The 12,645-nt window shown below is 34.7% G+C and overlaps 1 protein-coding gene across 1 annotated transcript in view; it reads left to right on the top strand.

The window, feature by feature from the left end:
* LOC107747288 (neurogenic locus notch homolog protein 1-like) overlaps positions 1-12,645 on the top strand; it is a 150,291-nt gene that overhangs the window by 130,809 nt on the left and 6,837 nt on the right. Inside the window, 5 exon segments of the mRNA XM_016561757.1 lie at positions 1,731-1,915; positions 2,058-2,102; positions 4,645-4,860; positions 6,354-6,466; positions 10,208-10,437. Coding sequence (XP_016417243.1) covers positions 1,731-1,915; positions 2,058-2,102; positions 4,645-4,860; positions 6,354-6,466; positions 10,208-10,437 — 789 coding nt within the window.

Consider the following 12,645-nt stretch of genomic DNA (forward strand, 5'->3'; position numbering starts at 1 on the left):
CCGATCTAAAAACTGCCTTTTAAATGTACTAAGTCATGGCAGATAATGGGTCACTCTTAGCTTTGATCACACTCTTGTGAGAGAAAGGAGCTATACTGTACCAGGTGCAATTATCATAAAAGACTTTTAAAATGAACGACGGGGATCTTACAGCCACCTGTTTTACAGGCTTTCAGATTTTTCTGTGAGTCAAATGAAAGCGCAGTTTATAGCGCCAATTTTCCCTCCCAAAAAAACTCTTTCATCAGATGTGAGATTGATTGAAGTTTTGTAGACTCTAAAAAATGTTTCATCTGTATAACATCATCCATATAATGTATACTTAATTTCTGTTTACCAAAACTTCAGAAAGATTTTGAATGTGAATTCAAAGCGGTTGAAAAGTGCAATGAAGTTATCATTGCAAGTTGTACCTGTGGCACCACTTTAATTTGACTAAAAACTTCAATGCAGTTAAACTTTACATTTTAGTGGGTTCTATTTTTTTTTATTTAGTTTTCTTTTTGTGTGTTCATCCTTTGGTTTCTTTAATGGTTATGGTGTTTTTTTTTTGTTTTTGTTTTTTTTTGCTTTTTATTATTTTGCACGTTCCAGAATCTGTTTTCACGGATTAGATAAGATACAACTTTGACAAATATGCAATATTAGCTATATTTGAAATGTAATTTTTTCTTGCTTATACAGTATGAATGTACTGCAATATGACTATTTAAATGTGTACTGTTTGCTACCTATCTACATTAAAAAATAGTTTGTTATTGTTTATATTATAAATCACATTGGAAATGGAAGTTCAGGTAAGGGAAGATTGCGTTGGAAACCGTATCCCATGCAAATACAGTAATAAAATAAACTGTGCTCAGTATACTTATTGCATACTGCAAAAACATTATAAGTGGTATTAGTTTTATGTTAGCTTTAAATCCGTGTTAAATAATATGTAATGTTTATTCTTTCTGCTCAGAGCTGAACATTATCATAATTAGCATGAACATATTCATAGTTTTTAGAGCACTGTGATCCTTTGCAACCTTGTAATATTCACAATTGGTAGAACAATTTAGTCTTAATTTAGAAATATTGGCTCACTGTGGGGAATTTAATGTGGAGAGTATCAATTCTTTGATGGTTTCTAGTGTTCATAATGTGTTTTTTCAGTTTTGGTTAAATCCACTGAAGTTGATTAAAAAGGGATAGTGGCAGAATGAAATATGTTACTTTGCACAGTAAAAAGTTAAAATATTCTATAATTATTATGAATAACTGTCATAAAAGTTTATTTTCCATGTGAGACTTAATTCATATTCCCTGTTTTTCCAGTTTATTCAAATTGTACTCATTATTTTTATTCAGAATTCAAATTTTCCATTCTTATTGACTTATGTTCTCATACAGCTGCTTACTTCACAATACAGTGCTGAATATTAATAATGTTGTGTTGCCCACTTTTTACTTATAATGACATGATAACAAAAGTTCTGTGATGTTCATTCTCATTAGGTTTCACTGTAGCATAAGGCTACATTTTCTTGTACCCAGGATGAAATAATCCTGTTTTAAATATATATTTAATTGTTTACTAACCCCCATAATGAAATAAAACCTTCGATATCTATGCAAATTTTGGTTCCAGATAACATCCACACAAGTGTCGACTTTATACTATTCAAGTTGAGCAAAGCTACTGTACGATGGCACTATGTTTAACTGCCTACATTTCCCTCCTACAGATATTAGTTTTGGGAGATATTCTGGGAAATCCTTTTTGGAGTTTGAAGGCATTGAAGTCGATGGTGTGTTCAGTGTCACGGTGAGATTCCAGACTGAATCCATGTACGGAACCCTGCTGTATTCGGCCAGTGCCAAAAAAGGCATCTTCTTCATAAAACTCTACATTTCCAGTGGAACGCTTTGGGTAATACTGCAAATGCATATACAAAAGTGTTTTTTGTTTGTTTGTTTTTCAAAGCTGTCTCATTACTTTCACAAATCAAAGAATATGCATGAGAAATAATTAGATGGAAAATACTGATACATGTTTTTCCCACACACTCCAGTATGACTTTTTGTGCAACCAAAAGGAGGGAGTTCAGCGGATCAATATTTTTGAAAAGCTTCCAAGATACACCAGCTGCACAAATCAGTCATTACTTTTGTGCCAACTAGCAAAAGACTTGGTGTGAAAGCGAGTTGTCAAAACAAGACCGAGTGGGGGGAAAAACAGGACTGAGAGACCATCTCTTAAAAGGGGTGGTATTATTCAAATCAGAATTTCCTTGATCTTTTGAAATAGATTTTGTTGTACTATGAAAACATACAGGTGAGAATTCACTAAACGGTTGTGTCACTTTTTTGTGCTGAATTTCAGGTCAACAACCTGTGTCTTATTCACTAACCAGGCACAATGTGCACTGCCATACGTGCTGTTAGTATTTAAAGGAATATACCTGCTTTAAAACAAATTAAGCTTAATAGATAATTGTTGGTTGATAAAAGTTGATAACCACAAAATTATTTGCAACTTATTTGTCTTTTTCTTTAAAACTAAAATAAAACAAACATTTCAGTTAAAAAAAAGTATTATTATTATTATTATTATTGTTGTTGTTGTTGTTCTCGTCATTTATTTGGACGTTTTATGGTTTTAGGCATTGCAAAGTTGGTTATAACTTTGCACAGAATAGGCTAAAAAGTGATTTTCCCTCCACTAAATTCATGTTAACACGCATATTAAATAAAACAAACATTTCAGTTAAAAAAAGTATTATTATTATTATTATTGTTGTTGTTGTTGTTGTTGTTGTTCTCGTCATTTATTTGGACGTTTTATGGTTTTAGGCATTGCAAAGTTGGTTATAACTTTGCACAGAATAGGCTAAAAAGTGATTTTCCCTCCACTAAATTCATGTTAACACGCATATTAATAACAGTAATAATGTTTACAGTTTTTTATAGAATAGGAGTGACAAATCGAAATTGTTGGCTGTTGTTTTGAATGTGATGAAGTTGAGTAGATAATTATATTCTACATATCAGGAAATAAATAGGATTAATTAGTTTTTTTTACAAAACTTGTTGCACTAATTAGATTTTTCTGTTGTGTGAATTTCTTTGAATTGTGTAATTCAGTGTTTCCTCTCTCTGTCATTCCAATTCATATTCTAAATAAACATCCTGTGGGTCGTGGCCAATTCGATTCAAATTCAAGCTCATGAACTGCAAAAAATTCTGAATTGTGCCCAACTGCGGCATATCATATTCTTAAAGGCACAGGAGCACAAAAAAGCAGCCTGTTTAATTCTGAGGTTCACAGAGAGGGTGGAAAATGGTTATGTAGAATTCAGTAACACCAGTTTTGGTGCACAAAATGATATAAGTGGACCACAGGGAAAAAATACAAATGATTTTTTTTTTTAAAGGTACTGTACAATGTAACCCCTTTAAGTTTCACTGCCTTATTCATGTCTCACATGACCGAGTGAAACCGTGGAACAGTTTAAAGGACCGTGCTGTGCTTTATTGTTGCCTTTAAAGCATTTTTAAGTAAAAGGAGCATTCTCTGTGTGTCCTGCTGGGAACTGTTTGCTCAGAGACTCAATGGGACCAGTGGCACTCTGGCGAGATGCCAGGCTGAACAGTCTCTCCGGCTGCTCCAGAGGGAGGACGTCCAGGGCCTGGTGGTCTTTCCTCCTGAGGTGCGGAGCAAAGCAAGAGAAAAACTCCACAGCCTGCGAATTACAGGCTTAACAAATCAGTCAAGATTGGCTTCTCTGAACCTCAGAAGAGGGGAAGACGGATATCAAGGCTGGGGGGATACTGTCATTATGAGCTGAGCATCTGTAGGCCAATCCTCCAGCTGCACATAGTTATCCCAGAATCCACACTGAGGTAATTATCTTTCCTCCCCTGTTGTTTGGAAGGGCAGAATAAGCTTTGGAAATCTCCCAAGGCTTGGGTACATCTCCGGAACAGTCTGTCCGAGACACATAAGATGTCTTTAAAAGGAAGAGGGGAAATAACTAGCCGCAGGTGAAAGACGCCCTTGAGCATAGCAAATCATTTGTTTTGTTTAGTGGGGTTTTTTTCTGTCATGATTTACGGTGTCACAACAGTAGCCATTTTAATTAGCTTTTAACTGGCAATAAAACAGTTTACAGTTGTTTTTAAGCTGTATCCGATGAGTTATGTTATGATATTCTGATATTTAAAACAAGATTAAACCATTTGTACAAATGGCATGGCCTTAAATCACACTGAGACTGTTCTAGTCGGAAGCCACAATATTTTAAATGCTGTACTGCCAAATGAATTCACTGTGGACCCTTTTTATTTCTCAATGCCTTCCTGTATCTCACGTATCCATGGAAACAACACAGTCATTAGGAGTCATTCAGCATAACCTGTTTTCAGTCTGAATATTAAAAATGCTGAAAATAATAACAGATAAAGCAGGCATTAGCAGTGCTTAGCTTTTAAAGTAATTGTGTTCTCCTTTAGGCGTAGCAAATGTGTCTTATTAACAAACTCAATTGCCTTAAAAGACGTCTGTGGTATTAATACTAAAGATCATTAATTGAGTGCATTTTTCAGCCATTAGGTGAAGAGATACACAGGAAACGGGGAGCTGAAATGTTGATTTATAACAAGACAGAGAACATTTGTCCACATGCATATCACACTGTTTGTTATTTTGTTTTTGTTTTCCACAGACAATATCTTTCTCCGTGTGCAGCCGAAGTCACTATTACAGGCTTTGGGACTGTCAGAAGTATTCCGAGCAATTACACATCAGCCGTGAGTTTACAGAGAACTGACCGTCTCTTCATAGGAGGACTTCCTCTTCGGTTTCCACCTTATAAAGTAAGAGTTAATTATGTGTGAGGTTATTTTTAATGGGTCACGTCCTGAGTAAAAGGTCAGGACTCAGGATAAAAGGTTTACATATGAAAACTACCATTCAGAAGTTTGGGGTCAGTAAGTTTTCACAATAGTACAGTTATTTACAGTATTTTTTTTTTTAATAAATGCCACTTTGATGAGCATATGAGACTTCAAAAATGTTAAGAATTTGACCCCAATCTTTTGAACAGTAGTGTGTGACACAATAAAAGAACTTTTGGGATTGATTTTTTTTTATGTTTTTGAAAAAAATGTTTTGCTCAGAAAAAAAGTTGTTTATAAGTTAAAGTGTTCATGCTGCCTTAAAATTTAACGTGAAATCAACTTGAAATGTAAAGTTGTCTTAATTGGCATCTTGGATATTTGAATTATCTCTAGTTCAGTCCGAATAAGTTATTATAATGCTAAATTTTATGTTATCATCAGGTCAACTGGGAATTCTGATTATAATGTGGAAACAAGGAAAGATTGACGGTTTGCCTTTGTCATGTTACACAATGACCTGACCACTTACCGCAGAGACACCTTCAACTTAAATTGGATTAAAATGGACATGAATTTTCCAGTAATTTTCAGGTTACTAAAAACTGGTTCAGAGGGCTTCAAAGAACTGTCAAGGTCTACATATTGACAGTGATAAAGCTCTGAGAAACTAGCAGGCACACTTTCCATTTTCCTTCAGGCGGCTAGAAGCAGGTCACGGGCACTTGAGATACTGTTAGGAGAAGAAAAAGGAGAGGTTGAGATTGTATTCGTCTAGACAACAAAGATTGAATCCACATGCTTTTTTCTCTTTTCGCAGAACTGCTAATGAAATAGAAGTATGTATATATATATATATATATATATATATATATTTGTCATCAATGCAGTTTCTCCTACTGGTATTGTATGAGCCAATTCTGTCTTATGTGAAGAATCTTGATTGCCATTAAAAACATTCAGTAGCATTTGTTGCATTTATAAATGTATGTTTATGAAGGCAAAAGTCTCATTGTATTAATACATATGCATGTTCCTTTATGTGTATACATTTTAAATGAATAGTTATTTCAATATTTACTCACTCATGTCATTCCAGACTTGTATGCAATTAAATGTTTTATGTAACACAAAAGGTGACATTTTTGAAGAGTTAGTATGCAGCTCTTGCCATACAACAACAGCTTATAATAACCAAGGCCTGCTCAAAAGCAAAAGTGAAAACTGAATCTGTGAATAACTAAAATGTAAGTATTTGCATCACACAAAGCTGTTGCATTTTGTCAAGACTCAAGTAGAATGTAGTGCACAAGTCATGTGAACTTGAGAGCCTTTGGTCACTATGAATTGCTGTATGGAAAGATTTCTATAACAATTCTTTAGCATATCTACTTTTATGTTCCATGGAGAGTTTTTCTGTTTTCCTCTGAAGAAACTGCTTGAGACTTTGTTGTTGTTCTGTGTTCCCTCAGGAAGCTGAGCCTTTCCACAACTACAGCGGTTGCATTGAAATAATCGAAATTAATAAGCTCAGAAGAATCCGTGTGGACCATGCCATTGCCAGGAACAATGTTGACAACTGCAGGTAATTGAACCTGATTTTGCATCAGGAATCAGTACAATTTTTGGGCAGTCTGAACTCATTTTAAACGATTCATATTAGTGAATCGGTTTGTTAAAAACGAAATTCTTCTCAAAAATTCTTCCCAAAACCAATTTTTCAACAACAAAAAAAAACTGCTTAAAAAAAGTGTTCATGCTGCCCTAAATTAAATTAAATGTAACATTGTCATTATTTTTTGTCTTTAATGTAAAGTTGTCTTTAATGTTGACTTAATTAATTTGGATGTTTTTAAAAAATTATAAATGTCTTAATTGGTACCTCAGATATTTCAATTATCTTGGTCACTATGAATTGCTGTATGGAAAGATTTCTATAACAATTCTTTAACATATCTACTTTTATGTTCCATGGAGAAATAATACAGGTTTTTTGAAAGACATGAGAGTGAGTAAATAATGACAGAATTTTTATTTTTGGGTGAACTATGCTTTAAAATGCAACCTCTTTGTTGTACGGCACTTTCTTCTCCCAGAATAGCTGCTTTGGAGCCATTTTTCATTTTCACCCTTAGGCCTGAGATGTTTTTCTGTTTTCCTCTGAAGAAACTGCTTGAGACTTTGTTGTTGTTCTGTGTTCCCTCAGGAAGCTGAGCCTTTCCACAACTACAGCGGTTGCATTGAAATAATCGAAATTAATAAGCTCAGAAGAATCCGTGTGGACCATGCCATTGCCAGGAACAATGTTGACAACTGCAGGTAATTGAACCTGATTTTCCATCAGGAATCAGTACAATTTTTGGGCAGTCTGAACTCATTTTAAACGATTCATATTAGTGAATCGGTTTGTTAAAAACGAAATTCTTCTCAAAAATTCTTCCCAAAACCAATTTTTCAACAACAAAAAAAAACTGCTTAAAAAAAGTGTTCATGCTGCCCTAAATTAAATTAAATGTAACATTGTCATTATTTTTTGTCTTTAATGTAAAGTTGTCTTTAATGTTGACTTAACTAATTTGGATGTTTTTAAAAAATTATAAATGTCTTAATTGGTACCTCAGATATTTCAGTTATTTTAAGTCCTTAGGTTTATCAGTTTTTATAGAGAAATATTAAACTTTGCAGTTACACTCTGTTACAGTACATTCTAGATTTTTAGGACTATTTAAAAATAAATACATAAAACATAAATTTTTTCTATTTAATGCCATTACCCTAATCAAGATTCATTCATTCAAAAAGCCTCATTGTCAGCCAGAGAAATATTGCTATGATTAAATAATAAATTATATAATCTGTTCATTATGAATTTGAAAATATATATTTTAAAATTTTGCCCCTTGAAGTAGTTGCTATGTAGGATTTCTTTTTTCATAACAGCCTACAATGTAGTTAAATACTAAAAAAAAAATAGTAAAGCTACATTTTTCACTTCCATAAAAAGTTGTAGTTTTCCTTCTTGCCTCATGGCTCTTGGATGTGCTATTTGCCACTCTTTTCAACTGTCTCTCAAGTACAAAATCTATAATTTAGCACGTCACTTGAGTGCACAGGTGCTGTACATTCATGCTGTGTGCAAATTGCTCATCAAGAGTGAGATTCTGGGGATGTTTAAGTGTTTGGCGTCGCACATCCTGTATTATTGTTCCAAAGAAAATGCAAACACTATTCTGTTCTTTCATCTATCTGGAATTGCAGTGTACTGGAGAGATGGGGTTTCCAAATGAATATGACAGTTCTTACATGGTATAGTCTCACATGATTTGAACAGAACCATTAATCAGGGCCATTTGAATGATACATCATAGTTGATTTGTGAGCTGATTTTGTGGTTACTAATTGGAGAAGTGATTGATAGGCATAGGCATAACTGTGTTTTGAAAGCTTCTTTCTCTATCATGCCTTATTTGTTTAGTTATGATAATTAAGGTAGTTTAACATGATAAGGTGCGTTATATTGCTTGTCCATTCATAAATCATGGGGGGCAAGATGAATCAGAGAAACTGGCCAATATATTTTTCAGGACTGATTTTGATGAATGTTGACATAAATTTCACCTTGTCATGATTTACTCACACTCATGTTGTTCTGAACCCATAGCCATTCATTCTTTCATCTGTCTGACACAAAATGAGATGTTTAGCAGAATGTTGGAACTGCTCTTTCCCATAAAATAACAGCATATAGATGTCTGAATTGATTTTCAGGATTTAGGTCATTATGTTCATACTGATGCACATCCATTTTTAATTCAAGTTTATTTGAGTTAAGTTCATTTTGTGTTGAACAGGATAATTAATATAGATTTTTTTATGTGCATGGGAGTATGGTTTTAATTTTACAAATGGGGCTTGTCTGTGTTGCCTGTAATTATAAGATTAAGGATTGTGGAGGAGACTGCTCTATATATCCTTTGCCCCTCTGATTAAAACACTAGGGGGGAATTCACTAAAAATGAATGTCAACCACTGATAGTGCTGCTTATATGCATGCACATTCTGCATTGTTCTAGCACCCGGTTCCCTAAAGGAATTATGCAAATCAGGTAAATATCCACAATCTTCTGTCAATCTGCAATTCCTGATCTTGTGGGTCATTTCTGAATGCTAGAGTGTGGAGGAAACACAACTGTCTGTCGTTCCATCTGTCTGACTATCTATTAGACTATAGATAATAGTGGTGGGTGCTTTGACCAAGAATCTGTATCAAGGTTTTTTTACGATTCTGGCGGCTTCACGGTTTTTCTGACTGTGCCTTCTGACTGTGCCTTTATATGAATAAGAATGCATGAAACAGTTGTTGTGTTAATTGTATTCAGCATCTCTGGCTTCTGTTAAAGGCAGTTTGCAGTTGGTTTATTTGCCCAGTTAAAGAATTAGTTTTGTGTTATTAATAGTTTAGTAGTATGCAGTTAGTAGTATGCATCTCCTCTCAATTAATGATGCTGTATATGTTGCTTAGCCACTTGTACCAGTATGCCGTTTTTTTTTTTTTAATTCATACCGTGTGCGTAATTCAAATTGGTTTACAATTTAAACCCAGCACTTATAGATATCTATCTGCCTATCAACAAGCTTTATTTTGACAAAACTTTGCTTTTCTAGTTACAAATTACGGTTACATGATTTTCTTTAAATTTTGCATTCCTTTTAATTCTGTGTCCTTGCATTCAAATTTGAACTGCAATTTTGTATTCTCTTTGCTCCCTCAAATACCGTGTGCGTAATTCAAATTGGTTTACAATTTATACCCAGCACTTATAGATATCTATTTGTCTATCAACAAGTTTTATTTTGACAAAACTTTGCTTTTCTAGTTACAAATTACGGTTACATGATTTTCTTTAAATTTTGCATTCCTTTTAATTCTGTGTCCTTGCATTCAAATTTGAACTGCAATTTTGTATTCTCTTTGCTCCCTCAAATTAAATTCAGAAATTGATTTGTAGTTAAAAAGGCATTCTCAATTAAATTATGAATGCCACACAACCCATAAACATCTCTTTTAGATGACATTTCATTTACCGCTTGCTTTTTTACAGTAAATGGATGTGATTAGGTTTAGATATCACTGAGTTTCATGAATAAGTGTGTAATTGTGAATAATTTGCCTGGTTTAACTGGATTTATGTGGTTAGTGAATTAAACACATGTTTTTGTGCTCTGAAATAATTATAAGTGATTACTGATTAGTAAATATGCCCCGTGGTAGTGTATTTCAGCGTTTAATCCTCGCCTTTTCATTTGCTCACATGTTGTACTGTAGGCCTCCCTGGCATCGTGACCCACCAGCAAACTCCACAGACGCCCCTCCTCAGTTCATCACAGTGGAAACCCCTCCGGATGGGCGTATCCCACCCACCCAGCCTTCACCTGTCTGTTCACAGGGGCTCTGTCTCAACGGCGGATCCTGTCGGCCCATCTCTCTGCCCAGCGGAGCCTCGTCTTTCTTCTGTGACTGTTCTCTGCACTTCACAGGACGCCTGTGTGAACAAGGTGAGACCTCCAGTTCCCCTTCACATCACAGATGAAAACCTCCCTACTGAATTACTGAACTACTAAATTAGCCGTATCCCTTAATTTAACTCTAATGAGCAGTCAAGTATGGTGTGAAGCTTTAAAACAAAACATTTCGGTTGATGTCGTAATGATACATAGTAGTTCACCTCCAAAAGCAGGCAATGATCTCCCACCAAATGTTTTGACTACAGATGCACGGCACATTTTCGCGAAGGAAAATGAAATCCTTGCCCTGTTGTTGGACCAGGGATCACTTTAAATAATTTGTGATGTGATTAAAGTAAGGTCCATATCTGCTCACTTCTTGAGTCCTACTACAAATGAGATGGTGACCCTGTCACCTGTGTTCTCCAGATTCATTTTACCTCCTCTGCCTCATGCCAGGATAAGACATGAATGATATAAAATTCTGGTGAGTGGAAAGTCTTTTACACAGTGAACCCAATTGATATTGACTGACACTTAACTTACTGTACTGAACTGCCATGGCAGAATATTTCACACTTTAACAATTTAGTCAACTTTGAACTGACAACAGACTTTCCTTTTATCAAAATCGCCACCTTGTCTGGGAAAACAGAATTTGTATGCACTTCCAGCAGTGGATGATTCATTGTAATGTGCTCCTCCATAGTGCTAATTGCCTTTTTATTGTATTTTGCACAAGCTTCTGCTGACTCGCCATGTTTTGCCCTGTATCAATAAGCCAATGCTCAGGTAAAGAGCTAATTTGCTGAGCTACAAGTTCATCTGTCTCTATTGATGTAACATTCAGATGCTCTGGCGGTGAGATGCCTGGCTTCAAATGAATTAAAAATCATTTAATCTTCTCTCAGGTTTCTATTTTTGTGCTGTGCCAGACATTGATTGATGTGTTTGTGAGCAGATCAGTTCAGTTCCTGTATGAGAAGAAAAAATACCTTTTCAGATGAAGCTGACAGTATTTTCCACATTTGTTTACTACTGATTATGGAAAATTACTTGGCATTTCTTACGAATATACTACAAAATGACTTTTTAAAAAGCTTTAGAGGCACAAAAGTTTTACTGTGAGCACTATTATCTAACATAAAATGGGCTAGCATGAATATATACGTATATATACAGTGGGTACGGAAAGTATTCAGACCCCCTTAAATTTTTCACTCTTTGTTATATTGCAGCCATTTGCATATTATTTTTATTATATATTTTATTTATCTTTTGCTTTCATAAAATTTAATTTGTTTATTTAATGTTTATTGCTAGAAACACACATTAGGGTTTTAGTGCCCAAGTTTGGCCTCATAAATTGCAAATCTGGAGAAAAAAAAGGAATAGAAAATTACATATAAAACATATATAAAATTAAAGTGCCCCTATTATGCCATTTTTAAGGTTGCTAATATTGTTTTATGAGTCTCTTAAAATAGGTTTACATGCATGCAAGTTCAAAAAACACGTTAGTTTTCTCAAAAAATAGATTTAATTTTACCTAATTTCTAAATGATTCGTAAATGACTCGTGCAAAGCAGTTCAAAGAGTCAGTCTCTCTAAACCCCTCCTTTCCGTGAACCCTCACTGCTGTGATTGGTCAGATGGCGCAGTCCTTTGTGATTGGTCCAGAGATGTAGAGAGATTGGCTCTGGATTGGTGTACCGCATATGGAAACGAAAGCACATTGCCATGACGGAATGACAGCCCTGGAGACTTGTCAATACATAGAAAAGATGGTATTGATTGTACCTTACCAATTCGAGCCGGAGTCTGATGATGAAACGGTTGAAGTGGCAACCAATGCATGTATAAAGACAAGTAGAAAGACTGAAATAATATTTTCTTGGAAAACGCAGTACAGGTATACAGGATAACACCCGCTGGTTCAAACTGGTGGAAATAGTTTGAATAATCACAAAAAACTACTCAACTGTTCATTCAGCAGCAATTTTTTTTTCTTTCTGAATCAAAATGAATTTAAAATGACTTGAAACAATGATTTTTGAGTGAGGCAGTCACTAGTGACCACTAAATAAAGATGCACTTCCATGTCTGAGACCGTCTTGACTCCTCTGAGGTTTACCATTAAAGCCTCTTTCTACTAGGGCTGGGTATTGTTCAAAAATGTTCGATATCGATACCGGTTCCTGAACGATACTTTTTTCGATACCAATTTTATGAAATCAATTTTAACAAGATTACATTATC

The sequence above is a fragment of the Sinocyclocheilus rhinocerous genome, unplaced genomic scaffold, assembly GCF_001515625.1.
Source record: "Sinocyclocheilus rhinocerous isolate Xijiao unplaced genomic scaffold, SAMN03320098_v1.1 scaffold1069, whole genome shotgun sequence".
In the NCBI taxonomy this organism is placed as follows: Eukaryota; Metazoa; Chordata; class Actinopteri; order Cypriniformes; family Cyprinidae; genus Sinocyclocheilus; species Sinocyclocheilus rhinocerous.